At 34.6% G+C, this 21,817-nt stretch overlaps 2 protein-coding genes across 2 annotated transcripts; one reads left to right on the top strand and one right to left on the bottom strand.

Moving 5' to 3' along the window:
• On the bottom strand, positions 1,704–20,470 carry LOC109849803 (uncharacterized protein At3g03773). Its single transcript, XM_020419684.1, has 6 exons — positions 20,361–20,470; positions 20,082–20,265; positions 18,445–18,601; positions 17,287–17,321; positions 17,164–17,197; positions 1,704–1,980 (listed from the first exon to the last, which is right to left on the bottom strand). The coding sequence occupies exons 1-6, from the start codon at positions 20,363–20,365 to the stop codon at positions 1,943–1,945; spliced, it is 453 nt and encodes a 150-aa protein (XP_020275273.1). The 5' UTR covers positions 20,366–20,470; the 3' UTR covers positions 1,704–1,942.
• On the top strand, positions 13,037–14,892 carry LOC109849802. The gene is made up of 2 exons (XM_020419683.1): positions 13,037–14,397; positions 14,534–14,892. Exons 1-2 carry the CDS (start codon positions 13,817–13,819, stop codon positions 14,565–14,567), a joined length of 615 nt encoding a protein of 204 aa, XP_020275272.1. The 5' UTR covers positions 13,037–13,816; the 3' UTR covers positions 14,568–14,892.

Genomic DNA, 21,817 nt, shown 5'->3' with positions numbered 1-21,817 from the left:
AATGAATATAGTCTTTCTTTTGTTGCTCTATTGGAAACAAAAGTTAAAGCTGAAAATATGGACAAGAAAGATTGCTCCTGGATGGTGTTGGATACCAAATATGACTTACACTAGAATTGGTAGAGTTTGGGTTTCTTAGATCCGCGATATTTGGACATTCATATGCTCTTTAGCTCTACTTAACACATTACCTGCTCTGTTAAATCTACAGATGACAGGTTCTCTTGCGCAATTTCCTCAATATATGTATCTAATTCTCTGTATACAAGGAAAATCCTATGGGAGAAGCTTTGTAGTGCATAGACATCTGGACCTTGGATTCTAAGGGGGTACTTCAATACTATACGTTTTCTGTGCTAACATCCAAGCTTCCATCAAAGGTACTAATATTGTATTGCACATTAAATCCTTTTCCCCTTTGTTTGGTCGTAATTAGCTAGCATTTAATTAGTGTCCGTCATGTGAATATAAGCAGTCGAGGCTGCCCTCAAATTGGTTGAGTTAACATGGTCATTCATCAACTAATAAAAATTCCTTTTTCAATATCTCCATCTATTGATTAACTTCTCTCTCCTTATTCCCCATTGCATAGTGGAGCAAGAACTCAAACATAACGAGGAATAAAGGGCAACATGCGATTGAGAAAAACAAAATGGCTGTACTATGTACTGAAACATTTATGCCATAAAAGCAAGATGCCCTTTATCTACATTGTGCTCTTTTATTATCTTCTATTGGGTTGAAGGATCAATTAAGCTCTCTTCATCAACCACTTTTTTTCGGGTTACCAGCATTTGATTTTAAGTCTTTTTGAATTTGAATATTTTCAAGTATGGATGTCAATAACCAGAAGTTCTACAACTGAAGTCTTTGCTGTAGACAAGGCTCATTTGACTTTGCAACTGCTTTCGCTGTAATTTATTTTAAGCCACAGTTAAAGTTTACAAAGTACAGCTTGTAAATCTGTAATTAGAGTTTCTATTACTCATTCATGATTGTTTTTAGATGCAAGATGGAGTTATTTCAATCGCTATGTTTTGTGTTTGAATGTCTTTTAGTAATTTTGTTTAAGGGTTTCTGCCTCCGATGTTAATAAAAAAATCCGACTTAAAAAAGAGCACACTGCTCTAGATAATTCGCTCAAGGTTTCTCATCATGATAGATAACTAGTGCTGTCATGACATGTGAAAATGCTACAGTGCATCAATTATGAAAGTAAATCTTATATACTGGTGACAGTTTCTCCTATGGTTTCAGTTATAAATGTGATTTAAGGTTCATTGGATACAAGGTCGGATCGGTTTGCAGAAAGATAAACCCCAGATATCAGGTTCCAAAATGTCTTCAAATTTGAAAGCCCCGGGTTTTTCCAGATTTTCGAGAGTTGGGATTCAACTCCACTCTCTTACTTTTTATTTTTTTTAAAAGGATATTCATCACAGCTTACTTGACGCCCTAATAAATGAAACCACCAGCCTCATACATGACAGACCTAAATTTTAGGTGGTAGGTTCTTTGGTCTGATTTCAGCATAAATAGTCCAAAGTTAGCCTCTGGTCAATGCTTCATAGTCCTAATGTAACACGACATTTGGTAGCACTTATAGCATCATATACCTACACGCCTTATTCGCAAACATTAATCTTTCGAAAACATAGCCTCCAAAATCATTCGTCATAGCAAGCAAAATTTTGAAACTCGGATGATGTTTTTAAACTGAAACATATCAGCAAACTGCTAGCTCCACAATCTAAATTAAAAAGTAGATGTTAATCCAGGCATGGTTTGACAATAAATGAGTTTTGACAAAGTTGGTGTAATTATTTAACAGCCTAATCTTCTAGCCATATATACAAGAACAAAAGTATAGAACTAACCCAGCTACTGAAGAAACATCTAGCTGTTTGTGACAACGGATCTTTCTCCAAACATTCTTGAGTACTTACAGAGCTTTTCTAGCTTTCTCCAGGTCAGGAAGATCTGCCACAAAAAAAGGAGGTTTTAGATAACTGCATGATGAATAGAGGAAATTAGATCTAAGCCAATCAATGAGCTACAATAGTACAATATATAAAATAGTATGATGGCTCATGTTATCCGGTTATGCATTTGAATGCAAGAATATGCATGGAGATATATCAGACAATCATGTAGGTCGTTTCTAACATGTTATAGTCAGTAAAGTGCATCCTTTTTGTATTAAATTAAATACGGTCAAGGAGGAAATATGGCCTTTGTTAAACGTCCACTGAGCTCTTTCCTGACTACAAGCAAAGAGATGTCACAGTTTTCACGGCTTATATTTTGGAACAGATAAATTACTCAGTTTTCACTAGCAAACAATAGATAATATTTTTTTCTTTGTGGTGGCGGTGGGGAGTGTGCATGTTGCAGGTGTGAGGTTTTGGGGGGGGGGTGGGGGGGGGGTGTTCAATGAACCCATGCAGAAATTATAAACCCACAGATCATGTATTTCACAATTTGTACGTAATTATTCTTTATTAAATCATGTAGTATATGCAGAGCGTAAATACACCGTATAAAATGCTTAGTGTTGCAGGTTGTTCATAATGCATTTCTTATCCCGTTCCTTTGATTTGACCTATGAATTTTCACTCTCATGCCCCTGCCCACCACCCACCACCCCCCCATACCCCCCCCCAAAAAAAAAAAAAAACAACCCCATAGTAATAATAATAAAAGAAGAAGAAAATTGATGTCTTCTACAGAGATGTACTGGAGGATGAACAGGATGACCTAAAAATATTCATCCAGATTGAAGTGAGTCAAAACTTGTCCCAAATAACGAGTTGCTTGGCAACACGGTATGTTTAAAAAAACCCTAATGGAGGCTCATTCAACAAAAATAAAGACCTGGAGTAAGAAAGTTTATCGAAAGAACCTGAATGTGCAAAAAAGAACAAATTCAAATTCATGAATGAGTTGAAATTTGATGTGTCCACATTAGACTGTTAGGACTTCATCTATTTTATCATAAAATTTGTTGTTTTTTAAGGGTTTTTTTCTACAGATTTTATCAGAATTTAGGTGTACTAATAAGATAAGAAAGTGATAAGAAGGTCGTAAACCATAAAGAATATCAATAAGTTTTTTCTACATTCGTACAATGTGCTATAAGGAACCCACATTATTCAAAAAATTCTATTAGTTCATTTTTTCTGTTGATTTGAATAATTTGTATATACAAGAGCACATATGCATTTAAATGAAATAGTGGGTCCAGAGGCCCTGATAGAGGCTAGGCATCAACTGAAGGAATTCTTCAAAATAATTGTCATATTATTACTTGAAGAGCAAGCTTAAATGTTCATGCACTCAGACTGAGAGGGTATCCTTTGCAATCTTTATGAGATCAAATTAAAGAAAATGAATCTACTTATCCGCAAAATGATATGTCCAAATTCTCAGAAGGTAAGAGTTACATGAGGAGCAAACACTAAGGTTCATATGGATACATGAACTATATGTGACCTTGTGTCACAATAGTCCTCCTTGGTCTTGACCTTGAAACTTGAGGGCCAATTTCATTTATTAGCATATACGTGAAAATATCTCAACTCCACGTTATAAATTGCCATCTACCCTGTCCATTTGTGTCACCTGAGCATAACCAATGAAGAAGAGTGAATTTCCTAAGGTTTTCTTTTAGTATTACTTCCTTTTGCTATTTTGGTTAATTTTTTTCTCCATAATACTTCAAATATACTTCTTTTGTTAGTTTGATTATAGTTTTCCTGCTAATACCCAGGAGGGCCAGGACATAATTTCTTGATGTTTATAACTTGATTTTGGGATATTAACATTGCTAGTATTTTATCATATTCAGTTGAAACTTAAGAAAAAGAGGTATTCTCATTAAATAATAAATACTTACATTAATGTTTGATTTGATCTTATAATCCTTGGAATTTTTGGCCTTTTCAGCTTATCTAAATAATGGTTACTAGAATTTGGCTGATGTATATAATTAGTTATGGAAGGACCAAAATTAAATTTGTTCCTGATTTTAATAATGCAAATATCACAACTTTTTTATTTCATTTATATTGTGCTTGAGGTGTAACGGTAAAATTCTTAATAGAACTACAAGAATACAGCTTGGTACTCTCTTGCATCATCTGAGATTCCGAATTATGTATGCATAAGATCCAACTTTATGGAGAAAGCTATTCATGAAAAGGTGAGGTTGGTCTGCTAACTGCATTACTTTCTATGGCTGGATTGGAACTGGAAGAGCCTTCTTTAGCATTCTCCATATTTTAATTTCAGCTTTTCCTGCCAAATGGAGAAAGCTATTGATAAAGATGGCTCTCCATTTCCAATCCGGCCATAAAAAGAATGGGTTTGCAGACAAACATCGCCTTCTATTGCTATCTTGAAACTAATAAAAAATCAGAAAACCCTAGGTCTGAGTGACGATATATGCTCCATTAAGAAGGTTCAGAAGGATTTAAAGGTAAGAAATGAGTGGAACTTCTTTGTTACATATTTATTTGTTATGTACATTTGCAATGAATATGGTTTATATATATAATGCAAGAGGAAAACTACGCAACAAAAGTTCTCCAAATGATAGTCAGAGATGATGATTTAAAGGAAGAAAAATACTTGTAATTCTTTTTTACATATTTATTTTTTACGTAGATTTGCTATGAATTTGGCTTAAATATATATAACGCAGGAGAGAAAAATTACTCACCGCAAGATGGTAGATCTTCTCAAGACGATAGTCAGGGATGATGATTTACTACCCCCAACTATCAAGGCTTGGTACTGTTCTAAATTTATTATAAAAATTTTTATTATATAAAAATTGTATTAATAATAAGATATTGGCATCTTTGTTATCCATTTAACTGTCACATAAATATTTTTATTAACTAAATAAGTTCTTAGGATCTCAAATGAAATCTTGTTTTGTATCATTTTTGAACGACTTTTACACTTTATAGGTTTAAATTATCCAAGGTGAATATTTATATAATATATCATATTTCTGGTAGACATAAGTTGAAGGTTCTTTAACTTGGATTGGGATAGTTAACAAATATAGGATATTTCTTTTTTATTTTCAAAGAGGGATGATAAACAAGGATGGTCACAAATAAGGGTATTTCATGTACTAATTCCAAAATTAAGAGATTAAAGCTATGCAGTTATTAATATTGTTGCTGAACATTTCTCATGCTCATGCTTATATCAATCTACTAATTAGCTTGATGGTTTTGAAAAATAATGTGCTCATTAGTTAAAGCAGTGAAATCACATGCTTATCATTAGGCGTTATGTCTATTATATCAATGAATAATATTTCAGATATAACTTTTATTTGATTGGATAACAAATATTGAAATATATTTAGTTCGTTACTCTTACCTTCAATTGCTTTTTATTTTTCTTTGTAACTAGCTCTTTGATTCATCCCTGGAATTTGATTGCATTGTGTGGTTATCTATTCTTTTATACAAATGGGAGAAACAAAGAGTCACTGTTCATACTACAGTAAATACCACAGTATATTTACTGTAGCAGTATTACTGTAGCAGCTAAGGGATTTAAAAGATGCTGCAGCACATCGGTTACTGTAGCAGCTCGGGGATGACACTGTAGCAGGCGAGTTACTGTAGCACCCCAGAAAATTCAAACCGGGAGGGTTAAAAAACGGCGGGAACACTGTAGCAAAAAAAAAAACACCGTGCGGCACAGGCTGCACACTAGTTTATTAGATAATGGAAATATCTTTTATATCACAAGCTATTGACTAAATTTTCTCCCATTTTTCTCTTCAGTGTAAGGCAGCACTAGCTCTTGAGAATAACATGGACAAGTATGACAGATGTGACCAAATAAAGTTACATTGTCAATTATTTGGTGTTCTTCAATTATCCCCTCTTAGGCCATAAGTATCAATAACCTCCTCTCATTCTCTTCATTTTTCATTTAACTGTATGCATGTCAATTCCAAGTATTTTTATTCAGTATACTGAAGTATGGATGTCTGCAACCAAAACTTCCATAACTAAATCGATCCACTACCTATTTACAAAAAAATTATACAAATAATACTAAATAAATTAGTAATGTACACCCTATTAAGATGTATCAGCCATAAATCCCTAAATTTATCTAATTATGTATACATTGAAATTTAAGAATTTATAAATTTTCTTTTATTTCCTATAGGATATTTGAATCACTCGACTAACAAACTTTTTTTTATATTTACTCCTAAAATACTTGCTTGTTGTTAGGATCAAATACAACTAAATCTGGGATTATATAATTAAGTTGAATGCTCAATTGAAAAAGGAGAATTTCATGGAATCAGAGAAATAAACTAATTGAATATTTATACAAATTTAGGAAGCAACAGATTGGAAAAAATACAAGTAAGATTAGGCTTAAGATAAGGTATAAGTTTTAGACACCTAGGCTGTGTATCCTAGGAGTTTTAAGTATTCTTTGTATATGCATGCTTAGGAAATATCATAGCACTGTATTTTATAATTTTTAAAGACACTATCATAAATTAATCATATCCAATTGACAAAATTGCATTAAATTAAACATTTCTTTTAATTTTATCATTACAATAGATCATGACAGGTGAGAATGATACCATGCTTCATTTATAAAAGTCAAATTATTACATAAATTTGTTGGTAAATCCACATATCATTTTTACATGTATTCATATTTGTGACGGATTCTTGAATGCTTTCAGCTATAGATGTGATTGCAGGTACTTTGAATGCAAATCAGACATGCCTAAGAAAAAGAGTAAATTTCACAAAACTAACATGAACTTTAGGGATTTTGAACAAAAGTACCCCAAACCTTTTTATTACAGAATTGTTATGAACTTTTGAAACCATAGAAAAATAGCATAGACTATTGAAAATTGCTTCAAATAACCCTTATTAATATCTATAATGAGGGGAGAGGACTAAGAGGAGGAGGAAAGAATAATATAGAAGATATCACAATTTTCAGAGCTGTCATCTTCCAAGTCACAATTTTTCTAGTAAATTAACAATGAAGATAAGGAGGTAGGGCAGTTTCATCTCTTTCCTGAGACGAAACAGTCTTCCTTATTAGCATTTTTCCATCCTAAGAATGCCTTTAGTACACAACACTTTCTAACACAAACCACGTTGTAGAAGATATCAGATCTCAACTTGACCTTATCATCTTATCAGTTCAAGTTTGTTCGTTTCTGTTTTGGTAGTTGGTTTGTTTCTGTTTTGATAGTTTGTTACCTCTCTGCTGGGTATAAACAGAGAACCATTATTAATTTGTAACATAGAAGAGAATATAGTAAATAAGAGAGATTGAATTTCTACATAATACCAGAGCTTTTGAAGAGATTCAAGTCCTCTCTATAAAAGTTTAAATCAGATTATCTCTCCTCATTTTTTCCTTCAAAACCATAATCTTCTCTTCAAAACCATAATCTTCAGAGATATTCTGAGGACTAAGACTTATTGATCTATGAAATGTCAGATAGAAAGATCTGACATATTTAGCCCAGTTGTCCTACAGAATGTCATCGTCTTCTATGTCTTCTATATATGATCAAGTTGTAACATTGGCTACAAGTGTTTTGATTGGATCTAGGGTGGAGGTGTTCAAGAGCTCCTACCTTCAAATTACTACAACCAAACTCGATGCGAACAACTATCAAGAGTGGGCTCGATCAGCTCTCTTCTTTGTTGCCTGTTGTGGAAAGAAGGGGCATCTAACGGGAAAGACAAAGGAACCTGCAGAGTCTGATGGTACATATGAGAAGTGGAATCAAGAGAATTCATTCGTAATGTCATGGCTTCTCCCCTCCATCACACCTTAGATTCGTAGGACTGTACACTTTCTTGACACGGCTCATGATATCTAGTCAAAGTTAGCTGAGACACTTCCAAAAGAGCAATGTTGCACATATCTATCACCTGAAACAAGAGATCCACAATCTGCAATATGGAGCCCTCGATGGTGGTGAACAATTATTAATGAATGAGCCTTCAACATTGTCAGCTCTGCCCCTCGCAGCTTCGACATCTCCGAGCTTGCCTCCAACCTCGCCCTTAAATCTTTGTGATCTCTCGATTGAAACATTAGGTTGTGACTTTTATCAGTTAGTTGAATGTGTTGATTGTTGTGTTTGTAGGCTATGTAGCACGGACACGGATCCGACACGGCCATCCGACACGCCAACACGAGGCAAATCCTAAAAAATAGCTATGTAGCACGGACACGGATCCGACACGGCCATCCGACACGCCAACACGAGGCAAATCCTAAAAAATACATAGGATACGTGTGTTCGACGCCGACACGGCCATCCGACACGCCAACACGAGGCAAATCCTAAAAAATACATAGGATACGTGTGTTCGACGTTCGACACGTGTGACGTGTGTCCAACACGGACACGTCACGACACGGCTTCATGTTATGCGTGTCCGCGCTTCATAGTTTGTAGGCTGTGACGACTCTTGGAACTTATGACATTGCATTGGAATTGGGGAAGAAAGTGCTCCGCCAAAGAAAATTTAGTTGTTTTCTTTATTTTTGAATTGAAATGAATTAAAAGAATTGGGAAAAATCAAAATATTTGCTCTCATTGAATAGAATTTGTTTGTATATCTTATGTTCTGCACTATGGCATGAGTGTTAATGCTTGTGCCTGCATAATATTATCATGCCTTTGATATTAGGGTCTATTTTAGGGTTTATGGCTTCAATGTAGGTGCTTGACTCTGTTAATATTGCTATATAATCTAGTTTTGATTTTTTTCTAAATATTAGGTAGTACAAAAGTTTTATGACTCCAATTGAGTGTTGCAATAGAGGAATTTGTTGGTAAATGATGATCAATTTCTATTATTGACTGTTGCTTGAATATGCTATTAGAGTTACATGTTGAAAAGATGTAAGTCATTCTCTTTTATTTGTTTTTTTTTTGTATTATTTATCTTTTACTGGTTAATGATCTATAGGAATTTTAGTTATACTATCAATTGCTCAAATGACGGACATGATGGCTCAACTGCTCAAGGGTTTCAACCCCTCTTAAGTCTTCTGTATTCTCTACGGAGAATCAGATACATTTCTTTTATTTAAATTTGATAGTATATCAGAAATTCTGATAGAAGAAAACTGTGTGTTTATTTCTACTTTTTAATTAATTACTTTTTGGTTTATTACAGAGGAAATTGACAGATGGATACTTCTAAGAGCACTGAGAATGTTTCCTTCTTTGACGATGAGTTTTTGTTGAGTTTTAAGTGTTGTTCTAGACTAATAATTTGAAAGAGAAGGTTGTTGACCTATTAAATCTTGGTAATAGTCGACAGAAATTTGCATTGAGTTCAATAAAATAGTTGTTAAGTTAGTCCATGTCTAGACCCTCTACTGGCTTCCAGTGAGGTTAGCATTTGTAATCAGTAAGAGTGGACCAATATGGATAGGACATGGAGATTACTATTGATCATTGATAATGAATGATAATGATTAGAACAATGCTTTATTGTTGGTCCCTACTTGAATCAAAAGTAAACAAAATTATATATACTATTAATTATTTTTTTAGATAATGGAATATAAATGGCCACTAATCTATACAGATTACATTATAGCCTTGCAAGTTCAAATATATATATTTGATTTTGAATATTTACTTTAATGTCTAAGTGTATGTCGGATTGACACATGCAACCACAAACCTCCAAGGTAAAAATCTATTTGACTTTACTTCGGTTGCTTTTCTTTATGATCACCCTGATTTCTAATTTCTAGGGCTAAAAAGTTCACTTTAATTTTTCTCACTCTCTATTCTTTTCTTTGTTTAATAAGGTTTGCTGGAGGAGCATCTGGACTAGTGTCAAGAGCTAGAGACCTCTTGCCGCTAGTTGTGGTAACAATCATGTTATAATCGTCGGATGTTACTACTACGTTCGGTCACCTCAATTTTTTTCTTATTCAAGTATAAAAAAAAGATGAGATTTTGATTATGATACAACTTGGTAAGTTGCTTGCTCCATGAGTATGGTGGACCATATGTCTAAGTCAGATTTCAAAGTTTTGAATTTTAATTTGCTTCACCTTACAAAATTTAAGCTTGTGTTCACCTTACAATATTTGGATGTCTATCGCTTTTTTATTTTCTTTCTTCAGAGATTGAATCCTCGATGACAAGCTTGTTTAGTTTGGGTTGTATCCATTACATATATAATATAACCTTTAATTGACTGGATAGAGAACAATTTACAATGAATGGGAAGTCTTTAAAGGTTTAAAACTTGACAGGAAATATGTATAACCTTACTTCATCATCAATTAGAAGAACCAGAAATGTATTAGAAACTACTTCTAATGTACCGAACCCACATCTCAGCGCTTCATGGTTACTTAACTTAGCTGATATTATTTTTTATTTTTTATTCTTATAGGAACAAGAAGATCCTCTAGTTTGAATATATATATATATATATATATATATATATATATATATATATATATATATATATATATAGAGAGAGAAGAGAGAGAGAAAATGGTATGCTTGGTACAAGCACAAAAAATGGTGCTTGGTAGTGAGTTGTCACTTTCTCATCCACTCATTGAAATCAGGCTCCACACTCACATGAGTTGGGGAGTGGTTGGAAATTGTAATGACGTGAATGGGAAAGTGACACCTCACTATCAAGCCACCAAATTTGTGCTTGGTACCAAGCATACCCATATTATATATATATATATATATATAATATTATATATATTATATATAGAGAGAGAGAGAGAGAGAGAGAGAGAGAGAACGGGAGTGAGCTGACAGCGTAGGAAATTTCCTGTGCTGCAAGTGTATGACGTGTGAGCCCCCAACTAGTCACATTGATGTGGGGCTCACATGCCATACACTTGCAGCGCTAGGAAATTTCCTACGCCTGCCAGCTCACCTCCCGTTTTCTCATATATATATATATATATATATATATCTTAATCATGCCCTGCAGTGATGAAGTGTTGGACTAAGTACTGAAGGTACATGAGGTTTTTTCTTCTTTCGGTCCACTATGCTAGCGGAATATTCATATACCAATATGGGATTTTATCTTGTATTAGTATTTGGTTCTATAATGTTTGTCCAAAGACAAATCATTTACTTATTGTTGCTACATATTTTGAAAGTGATGCACTTGCTATTCTCATCATTAATAAGCTTCGAGTTGGAATTACGGTTTTTGTTTTCCTTTTAAAATGAAATATAAGTTTTCCCTTTTAGTAACCATATTTTATGATCTAGGAACAACTTTATAGTTTTCTACCCAAATAATGACATTGTAGATTTGCGCTACTAAAACCCCTGGATTCAGGATAATTTGGAAAAATGTTCTGCACGGTCTTGTTATGACCATGAAAGATGTAAGTTGAATTTCATATTGTTAATGTTTTTGTTAGTGCTTAAATTATTGGCACAACATAAGTTTTTTCTACATCCACATTTAGATTATCGTGTATGATGATTACATTTCTCTTGTGCATTGTAGCTCATTAATGAGAGCTTGAAAACAGCTTGAAATGAATATAGAGAAAATAGAGTTTGACATGTTTGTTAAGATTTCCCCCTCATTTATACTTGGATGCATATTTTTTCTCGAGTAAAACATCATTAGGACATGTTTTCTCCAAATCTCTGATCACTATACAAATCTAGTGTCTTATGTACTCTTTAGACAAAATGAAATGAATATTAATCATAACTAAGCTTTTTTTAATAAAATCACATACTACCAAAGTCAATTGTGATTCTTGTGATAGTTCTATTTACTCAAAGTGCTCCAAAAAAATAAATTATGAAAATACTTTTGATGCTCATAACTAGGCTTTTCAATTGTGATTCTTGTGATAGTTCCATTTACTCAAAGTGCTCCAAAAAAATAAATTATGAAAATACTTTTGACGCTCATTTTTAAATATCTCCAATGTAGCCGATATATCCTGCTGATATATCCTTTTACAAGGCTTGCAGCAAAATGATATAATTTTAATATATTTTATCGCTATTTGACAATTTTTGGGTAATATATCCCTGACGTGACTAATAGTCTAATATATTAGTCGATATGTTCGTCGACATGTCCTTTATATGGCTTTTCACTAAATAATATAGTTTTGCAAAAAAAAATTAACGTTTTTAGCAAAAATTTTAGCTCTATGAAGTTTTTAGCAAATTCCAGTAGGCTCTTTTCCCTATATAGGTTTCTACACTTCGTTAGTGATTCTAAACATATGTTATTTACATTTTTCGATACTTAGATTACACTAAGTATGTATCATATTACATTTTAAGACAGTTTGTTATATATGCACCTTATTTCCTTGATATTTACCTGACATTCGCAACGCAATATACACCTCATTTCTTGTTGCATTGTGTAACAAGGATGCTCTTATTACTTTGAAATATAAATATAGTTGTTGAGTATGAAAACTGCAAATGTATATTCCTAATATTAGGTTTTATTTTTTATTGCTTTTTTCCCCAAGAAATTTGTATAAGTGAATCCTGAAAGTCATGCATTAGCAGAGAACATACATTGTTTATTAATACGGACATCCTCACACTTATACTTGATTATTTCGTCTATACTTATTATATAGGTGATAAGCATACCACTGGATGCCATAATCTAGCAAAGATAGAACCTAAAAATAAATCTCTGCGTATTGTATGTGTGGAGTTTTCTTTCAGATGTTCTTAATAATGTGGAGATAATAGAAGAATTTGGTACTCTTGAAACTTGTATGCGTTGTACTAAAGATATAGTGGATATTTACAAGATTTCACTAAGACTATATATGATATGTGTTAATTGGAAGCTCTTGTTTTGAAAAGAATGATGTTTTTAAATGTTATTAGCAAGCAAAGATGTTTCCATTTGAAGAGTAGAACAATTATCTTTATACTTATATTATACTATTTATTAGACAAAATTATGGCAAAATGTGCCTTAGCATAAAAACTATTACCTTAGCAAAGAGCTAAAAACTATAATGTTGGCATCCAAGACCATTGCTTCTACTTTTATATAGTGTTTTACAAATAGGCTAATTTTATTGATTTATTGCCGATATATAGGGTTTGGGCCATGCCGATACGATTTTTGTAAAAACTTAACGCATATTATTTTTGGCCAATTTTTCCCGAAATATCAATGTAAATCCGATAAAGTGGTCGATTTCTCCTGGGATAAAAATCGTCCGATTTTCTGCAATTTATATTGTAAGTGAACCAGTTCAGATTAGGAGGCAAAAACCCTCTTTTTCCATACCCCATACGCATCCACTAAACAAAAACCGTGCTATCCTATTCTATCTACATTTGCTCGTATAAGCATAATTCTCTCTACCTACACTATTATCTCCCCCAAATCGCTTGCAAATTTCTCACTAGAAGACTTCTATCGACGACCTCTCTCGAAGACCATCTCTCGATATTTTATTAAATGCGCTTAGATTACATTTTAGGATATTATATTAAAAATGCTCACCATCGGACATGATACTCCGATTTTTACTACTTATCCTTGATATATCCCTGATAATCGCGACCGATAAGAATTTTATTCGTCAGATATATTTTCGATAATCGATATTTAAAACGTTGCTTTTATACAACCTTTGTTATTGTCCAATGCAACTACAACATTAGACATCATATAACCAGTGTTGTAAAACACGCTCTGGGCGGCCGTCTAGGCGCCCGCCTAGGCGGAGGCGGTGCCCAGAGCGTGCAAAAATGCCCTGGGCGGCCGCGATTAGGCGCTGCGAGCGCCTAGGCGGCCGCCCAGGGCTAAACGGGCCGATTACACGGGCCGCTTCAAAATTCCATCCCAAAAAAGCGCTCTGGGCGCTCCCAAGAACCCGAACCCAAAAACAAAACCCGAAACCCAAAACCCAAAACCCAAACTCAAAAGTGAAAAAATCTATCCCTAAATCTCTTACGGTTTCACCGACGCCGCCAGCAAAAGGAAAAAAATCAAAAATCGTCTTCGTCGCTTCGATCTCGTGCTGGCCGCTGGCGTTTCGAGCTCTTCTTCAACCTCGTGCTGGACTTTCGAGCTCATCTTCAATCTCGTGCTGGAGCTTCGTCTTCGATCTCAACCCAAGTTCGGTCTCGTGCTGGAGCTTCGTCTTCGATCTCCGCCAAAACCCTAGTTCGATCTCGTGCTGGACTTTCGAGCTCGCCTTCAACCTCGTGCTGGACTTTCGAGCTCGTCTTCAACCTGGGAGCTCATTTTCGAGCTCGTCGTTCTCATCTCCAACTTCGAGCTCGTCGATCTCATCCTCATGCTGGACTTGCGTTCTCATCTTCAACCTGTGCTGGAGCTCGTCGACTTCAAACTTTTGGGTTCGGCTGTGCTCTTAAGCAGATTCGGTTCTCATTAACTTGGGTTCGGTTGTGTTGATAATTTTTAGGGAAATTGGGTTGCTTACTTGTGTCTGTTGCTTCCAGGTGTGGGTTGCTTGATTTTTTGGCTTGTGTTTAAGAGAAATCTGTCTTGATTGATTGGAAAGGTAAAATCTGTGTTGATTGGAAAGGTAACGTCCCTAAATCTCTTGAATTTTCTGTATGTTTAACTGTTTAAGAGAGATAGTAAGTTTAATCCGCTGATGTTTCATGTTTGGTAGATTCTTATTACTTGTGAGGATTTTTTATTATATGTTCTTCAATTTAGCAGGCTAGCGAAGTTGAGATTTATTGTTTCAAGCTTAAGGAAATTAACTGCACCTAACCACCTATGACTGTCATTATGCATTTATAATTTATTACATGTCAACTTAATATATTTATATCATATTTAGTTTAATTGTTAAGTTTATTTGTTTAATTGTTTTCTTGTTTTGAGATTCTGTTTTAAGAATTACAAATTGAAATTGTTTAACTGTATTTATTATTTAAGTTTAATTGTTTAAGTTTAATTTTAAGTTTAATTGTTTGATTGTTTAAGTTTAATTTTAAGAATATATATTTATCTTCAAGTATCATAATTAAAAAAAGAAAAACCGCCTAGAAGAAAAAAACCGCCCAGAAACCGATTAGGCGACCGCCTAGGCGTCTAAGCGCTGGGCGCCAAGTCCGGCGCTCAGGAGCGCCCAGCGTTTAATGTAAGATTGTCTCTACCCCTCAGATCCGCCCCCATGAGAGATTTTCTCTCAACCACCCATGATTCACGTTCTCCACCAAAAACCGCCTAGAAGAAAAAAACCGCCCAGAAACCGATTAGGCGACCGCCTAGGCGTCTAAGCGCTGGGCGCCAAGTCCGGCGCCCAGGAGCGCCCAGCGTTTAATGTAAGATTGCATATAACAGTTGTCTTTATGTCGTCGCATGAACCGTTCCCTTTCCAAACCCTTGCCCTTTCCAAACCCTTGCTTTAGATGTGTTATGGCAATAGTTTCTAAGACCAACGCTCTAGCTACCAAAACCGTTGCCTTATGGCTAGGTCTCCACCATTCTCTCAACAGAGAAACAATGGTTGATTTGGTCATCAATGACCAAGTCAAGCTAACATTAACTCCTCATAGACATAAATCTTTCATCTAGGAAGAGGGAGTAAAGCCTAAAAAATATCAACCATGTGTTAAGAACCCTAAACCATCATAGTTATACTTGATGAAGGCGGCAGTTGAGACTTTATGTTGTGTGAATACTCTGAAATGTTGGTTGGCAGCCTTTTTCTGCGCTATGATCCTAAAATGAGTTACTTGCAGATGGATGTATAATTGCAAAAGTGAAGTATTGATATATTTATGGTTGCTGATAACCCTTTGCTACTGGAGGGTATTAAGTGTCTGCATATCCAAGACTATTTTTGAACGTTGCCCTTGATTCAAAAGCAAGGGTTATCGTCCTACTGCAATGGCTTTGAACCGTTGCGATAGACCATATATGTGGTAGTGAATTGAAGATTTTGTAGGATCAACATCTAAATATAGGATTCGAGATAAAAACATCATTGCTCCATTCTTCCTGTGAACCAACCAGTACATCTTCCTATGCCAAGAAAGATCACAACATATGACAAATAGTGGTAATTCACTAACCAAATATCCTTCCACTATATGACAATAGGCATTCCCGAGTCTCATCCTGATGATCTTGGCGAGCAGGTTTGGGAGACATAAAGATCCCACCCTAAATTTTGAGATAGATATATTTTTATTATCTCTAAGTTGCCAAAAGGAGCATGAGACAATGTTTTTCTAATGTGAGTTCACAACATGGAGCATAATCAATAGTCAAGATCTTCTAGGGTCAATTATGATTTACCTAACCGGGTCAACTTCAAGACTCTTAACGTCAAGGAATTAACGTCAAGGAATTCATGCCCACCAAAGAACTTGACATATTTTCCCCAGTTGACAAGGCAATAGAATCCAAATAGTTTACTAAGTAATCAAATGGTCTCTGATGCCCTAAATTATAAAAAATTGAATACCCTCATAAAGGCATCACTAAAGAAAAAAGGAAAAGGATGGGCCCTCAACCTTGGGACTCCTACACAACACGATGAACAATAGATTTTATAGAACCTGAGAAAATCTGGAATCTCTCTCCTTTATCCTTGTCTCTCCCCTGACATGTCAAGAAATCTTAATAACTAAAATGTGTTCTCCCTCCTCTTGTCACACCAAAAAAACTCCCAAAAAGAATCTCTCTTTTCATTGTTTAATTGAATTAGGGACATTCTCATATTTCTGACCATGCAAGAGAGAAAAAAATTCACAATGTTAGGATTAGAGTTAGTGTCAGGTTTAGGATTTTATGAGGCAATGATAGAAGGAAAGACATAAGTACATGATGCCAATGATAGGGCTTTGACGTAAGTGTTTTCTTAGATCCAGCAGGGTACAAGTAGATAGTAAACATGTGAGCATGTGACTCGTGAACACCAATAACATCATGTGAGGCCCAACTGCCCAAGAGACAGCATGGCAACTAATTAGCCTGTGTATAAAAAATTTGAGTGTTCCTAACAAATCGATAAAGGTGCTTCCAATAAAACTCTCTGGTCAAGCAACCCATTGCCAGAACAGAGTTAACAAACTCATAATTAAAGGCAAATTAGAATAAGAGTACTTACAGAGAAGCCCATCATCATCATCACTTTCTTCTTCCTGTCAAAAGATGACAAAACAATAGATTAACTTTTGAAAATGGAATATAAACAAAGATAACAGCTGTGAAAGTAGAAATGGTGTAGTACCTCATTAGCATCATCATCAGAAGCAAGAGACTCATCTGCAAGAATATGACATCAGGTATTAGGGCAAAAAGCATGAATTATCAGGTATCTTAAGGGAACATCATAGAAGAAGTTATGATAGTTGCGTCACATCCCATCATATACAAAACAAAATCACAAGAAACATTTCTTCATATAAAGGAGCTCATTTCCCTATTGTGCCCGCCCACTTGGGTTCCCCAAGATCCTAGCAGAACTACATATGCTCGAAGATATTACAAGTATGAAGACTTGTGATCAAGAAATACAAGGACAGAATATTAAACAGCTGTCAGGTTATATCTTACCTGAGAATGTGCATCTACACTGTTGAGGCGGCTCATTCAGAAAAAATTTATTGACAAAACAACCAGTTTAAGAAGTAATAAAAATATATATCCCAGAAGGCTACAACTGCAAAGACTCCAGATATCAAAGCATCATCTAAATGCTAAGCTAAGATGAGACAGGCTAAAAAACGCTCAATAACGTGTCGTGTCTCTCTCTATTTAGAAAGTGTCATAAGTGGTGTTATATGATACGGTTATTACTATGTACTAGCTATAGCAACCAGTTTTATTCAATTTCTAAAGTTCTCAATCCAAGAACTTCCTCAAGCACACAACTTCCTTTTTTCTTTGAAAAGACATGGCTGAAAGTATGTCTTGTCGCCCATGTTTGACATGTGCGTGAGTCTGAAGTGTAGGTTTTAATCATACCCTTAGGTGTTCCATCTGCTGGCATGTACCAATTGTCAATATTTCTTGTATTTATGATATCAGAGGCATATGGTTGCAATAATTGTTTTCCTACGTGTTAACCTATATTTATCTTCAAGATCCTTGTCGTGTTTAAGTCTTTCATAGCCATAAAGCATAAGAGAAATGAAGGTATATAATATTAAGGAACCATGAACCATGTCTGAGAAGTATCTAGAATTATTGGTTTCCCACAGTTGTATCAATGTATTTGTCACCATTATAACTTTACAATAAGAGTGATCGTGCTACATAGAACAAGATGAACTTGCTTCCTGAAAGATTATCTACTCAGCATGATTATTATCAATCATAGTAGATCGTATTAAGAAATATGAAGCTAACATTAAATAAATATTATGTTTTTTTAAAAACTACATACTTGATTCTTCTTCATCCTCGTCACACCACTTGTTCCAATCAACCTTAATATATGGAGCAGGCTTCTCATCCGACTTCAGCAGTCGCTTCCACCAACCTTTCTTCTCTTTCTGAATTGAGCATAGTATGTTACGTAGTCCAATATTCACTTCATTACTCTGAACATAGAATCAAATGGCCAAGATGAGTATCAAACAGAAGCACGTTTATAACCGTACAACATAAGTCTCCTTATCCATGACGACAGATAATCAGACATTCTCGCTTCAAAAAGAATGTCACCATAGGAAGCGTGATGATTAGAATATATATAATGTTGCAGAGAAAAGATATCAGGTAGCAGCTATGTTTACATATCATCCATTAATGTCAGCTATAATGACATATAGATGAAGCAACAGAGTGGGATTTTCTTTAAAGATTCAAAATTCTATCCACATTGTTTTATTCTAGATGAACTAGGATCAATTTCTGATCTGAAAACATTTTAATCTGACCTGTTCTCTTCATCTATGTATGCTTAAGCAGGCAATAAACCCCTTTTTGACGTGGTGAGTTCACGTAAGCGATCAATGTTTGCTTAGGCGCTCTCAAGAATTAAGCGGACGTCTAGCTAGCGCTTAGGCCTATGCAGCGCCAAGGCAGGAGCCTAGAGCACTTTTTAAAGCAGTAGCCAATATTACATAATATAAGAACAAATAAATATATGAAGGATATGTAGAAACAACTTGTGTATTTTGTGTCCACAGATATAGTTCTCATTTATTCTATCTAATGATCTAATAGTTGATTTTTCTTTCAAAAGTATTTTTACTAGAATACGTGTATAAAACTAACAAATAACAATGCTCTTCAAATTCATGCTTTCGCAAAACGCTCCATCTAAACCTTTCCATATGTATGATATATTGTTAATGCTAGCAAATAAACATTATCTGGATTTTCTGCTTATTAGTAATGATGATGGGTAAATCTCTACTACTGTGAGAGCACCTTGAGAACTTGCTTATTTCCAAGAAAAATTGGACTTCAGAATCAAATATTCAGATCCCAATCATCCAAAATTTGATACCTCCAATAGAAACATCTGATCCCCTTAGCCCTTACAAGGTTAACAAATGTCCCATATATCGTAACTACTGCACTCTTTTTTTTTTTTAAATACATCTATCCTTTTCGTAAAGTAAAGATCAATGACATTTATCAAGCAATTGATCAATCGATGCTATGCTATGCATGCATTCTCAAATCTCAATGTGCCATTGTATTTCATATTGAATGTCAAGTGTCAACCATGGCGTTCGCAGGCCATTTATGTTCAATACCAGCATTCAGAGAAATCATAAACAAGTCAGGAATTCCCCCAATCAAAACACAACAGCTAATGAATAAAGTCATGCACAAACAGCCTAGACTTCATGCAAAGTATCGAAGCTACATTTTCAAGTATCTTTCCTATATCTCATGGTCAACAACTTTAACTAGCACCAAACCCCCTAGCCAAAAATAAATAAAATAAAAACATATAAAACAAAACCTTTAACTATTCATCATACAAAAGACAGAATGGTATTTAAGCCAGCCAAACTCATAAAAACCCAAAACAAATTAAAACCCTAACAAAGGACAGGAACTCACCTCAGGAACTATACTCCCATAAAGCTCAAGACTGAAGGTGAAAGGCTCTCCATGGGCTCCAGTGGCCGAGAAATTGAACAGGCCCTCAGACTCGCTCTTCGCGCTAACATCCTTCGCATCTGGCAACGAGATCGTCAAATACAACTTCTCCGATCGCTGCGCCCAAAGAACTTCTGGGTGCTTACTGAAGAAAAATTAGGGTCTAAGTTTTAATCGATTCAATTGGAGGGAAAACACATTAATAGAAAAATAAAATTGAGACTTTTGAGAGAATTTCACCTCATTTTTTGAAGGAGAAGAGCGCAGCCAAACCCTAAAGGGGAGAATGTGGGAGAGGAGAGTGAGAGTGAGTGGGAAAGTTCTGTGCGGTTTGCTTTTGCTGAGATTTTGGGCCCAATTTGGACCCAAAAGGGCAAGAAAATATAAAGAAAATGGCCGAAATTCTGAAAAAAATAAAGAAAATGGCCGAAACTTTCAAATATTTTTTAGAGTCAGGTTGTGCCGTGGCAAACCAATCTGGCTTACTTTTCAATGATTTTCTATTTTGCAAAAAATTATATCAACATTAGCTCGGTTTTTAGTTTGGACCAGCACTTGTCCAGATTCAAACCAGTTTAGAATAAAACTAAATCAGCACTAATCCTAACCCATCTTTTTAGAGTCGGTTTGTGTTTGGCAAACCTCGTGAGCCTGGCTTAGTTTTGAGTGTTTTTCTATTTAGCAAAAAATTGGGTTAATATTAACTATTTTTAGTTTGGACCAACACTGGTCCACAAATACAACCAATTTAGAATGAAACTTGGTCAGCATTGATCCTGGCCTACTTTTCGACATTTTGCCAAACACATCCTCATAAAAGGGGTGTACAAAAGAGGGAAATGTTGGGGTACTTAAAAATTGTGGGTAAAATAATAGATACTCATAAGCGAACAAACCCCTATATTGCTAAGTTAGTATTTGTAATTTACTATAAATTTTTATTATATATCAACATTTCAAAACCATTGGTAGGTTTTTAAGTTTTTTATTTCATCGGACAAGACATATAATTGGTCATCAGTATCTCATATTTTGTTTGCAAATGTCTCACTTATCAAGATAGTTTGAAATTCATATATTGTTGCACTGAGGTCTCTTTTTTAACGCGTATTTTAGCCTAACTCTTACACTACATAATTTTTTTATTAAAATTAATCATAGACTCGTATTAGATAAAAGTAAATTATTTATGTCAGTTTATAGGGTTAAAATATTTGAATCATGATAGATGTCTTACTGAGTCATATAAAAGAGTTTGTCTAAGGAAGCTCTCTATTAGAAATTTGACGGGGATTTTTTGAAGCGATAATAATTAATTATAGAGAATATTTATCACACCATTTTACATTCCAATTTTTGTTTATGCCTCCCACAGCTTCAACATTTTCACATCACACTTCTTCAATTTTCCTCCCTATAAACAATCTTATCTCACATGTAAATAAAATAAATTTGAGAAATTTTTTCTCTCCTTCAATTTTATTTTGAACAAATTTTTATTGTAGACCCAAACCAAGTTTTAATTATCAAAATCGTTCCTTTTTTTAATTACCAAATCGACCCATTTTATGCCACGTAAGCTTAATCTTATTTCCTAATTAGTCAGGGTTGCCAACCCCGACTGTTTAGGAGTTGTTAAACCCCAATTAGAAACCTTAAATCTAATTTTTAATGCTTTAAACAGTTGGGATTGCCAA

This window comes from Asparagus officinalis, chromosome 7, assembly GCF_001876935.1.
Source record: "Asparagus officinalis chromosome 7, Aspof.V1, whole genome shotgun sequence".
Lineage (NCBI taxonomy): Eukaryota > Viridiplantae > Streptophyta > Magnoliopsida > Asparagales > Asparagaceae > Asparagus > Asparagus officinalis.
Note: the sequence above shows the minus strand (reverse complement) of the source record. Positions and strands in the feature narration are given on the sequence as shown.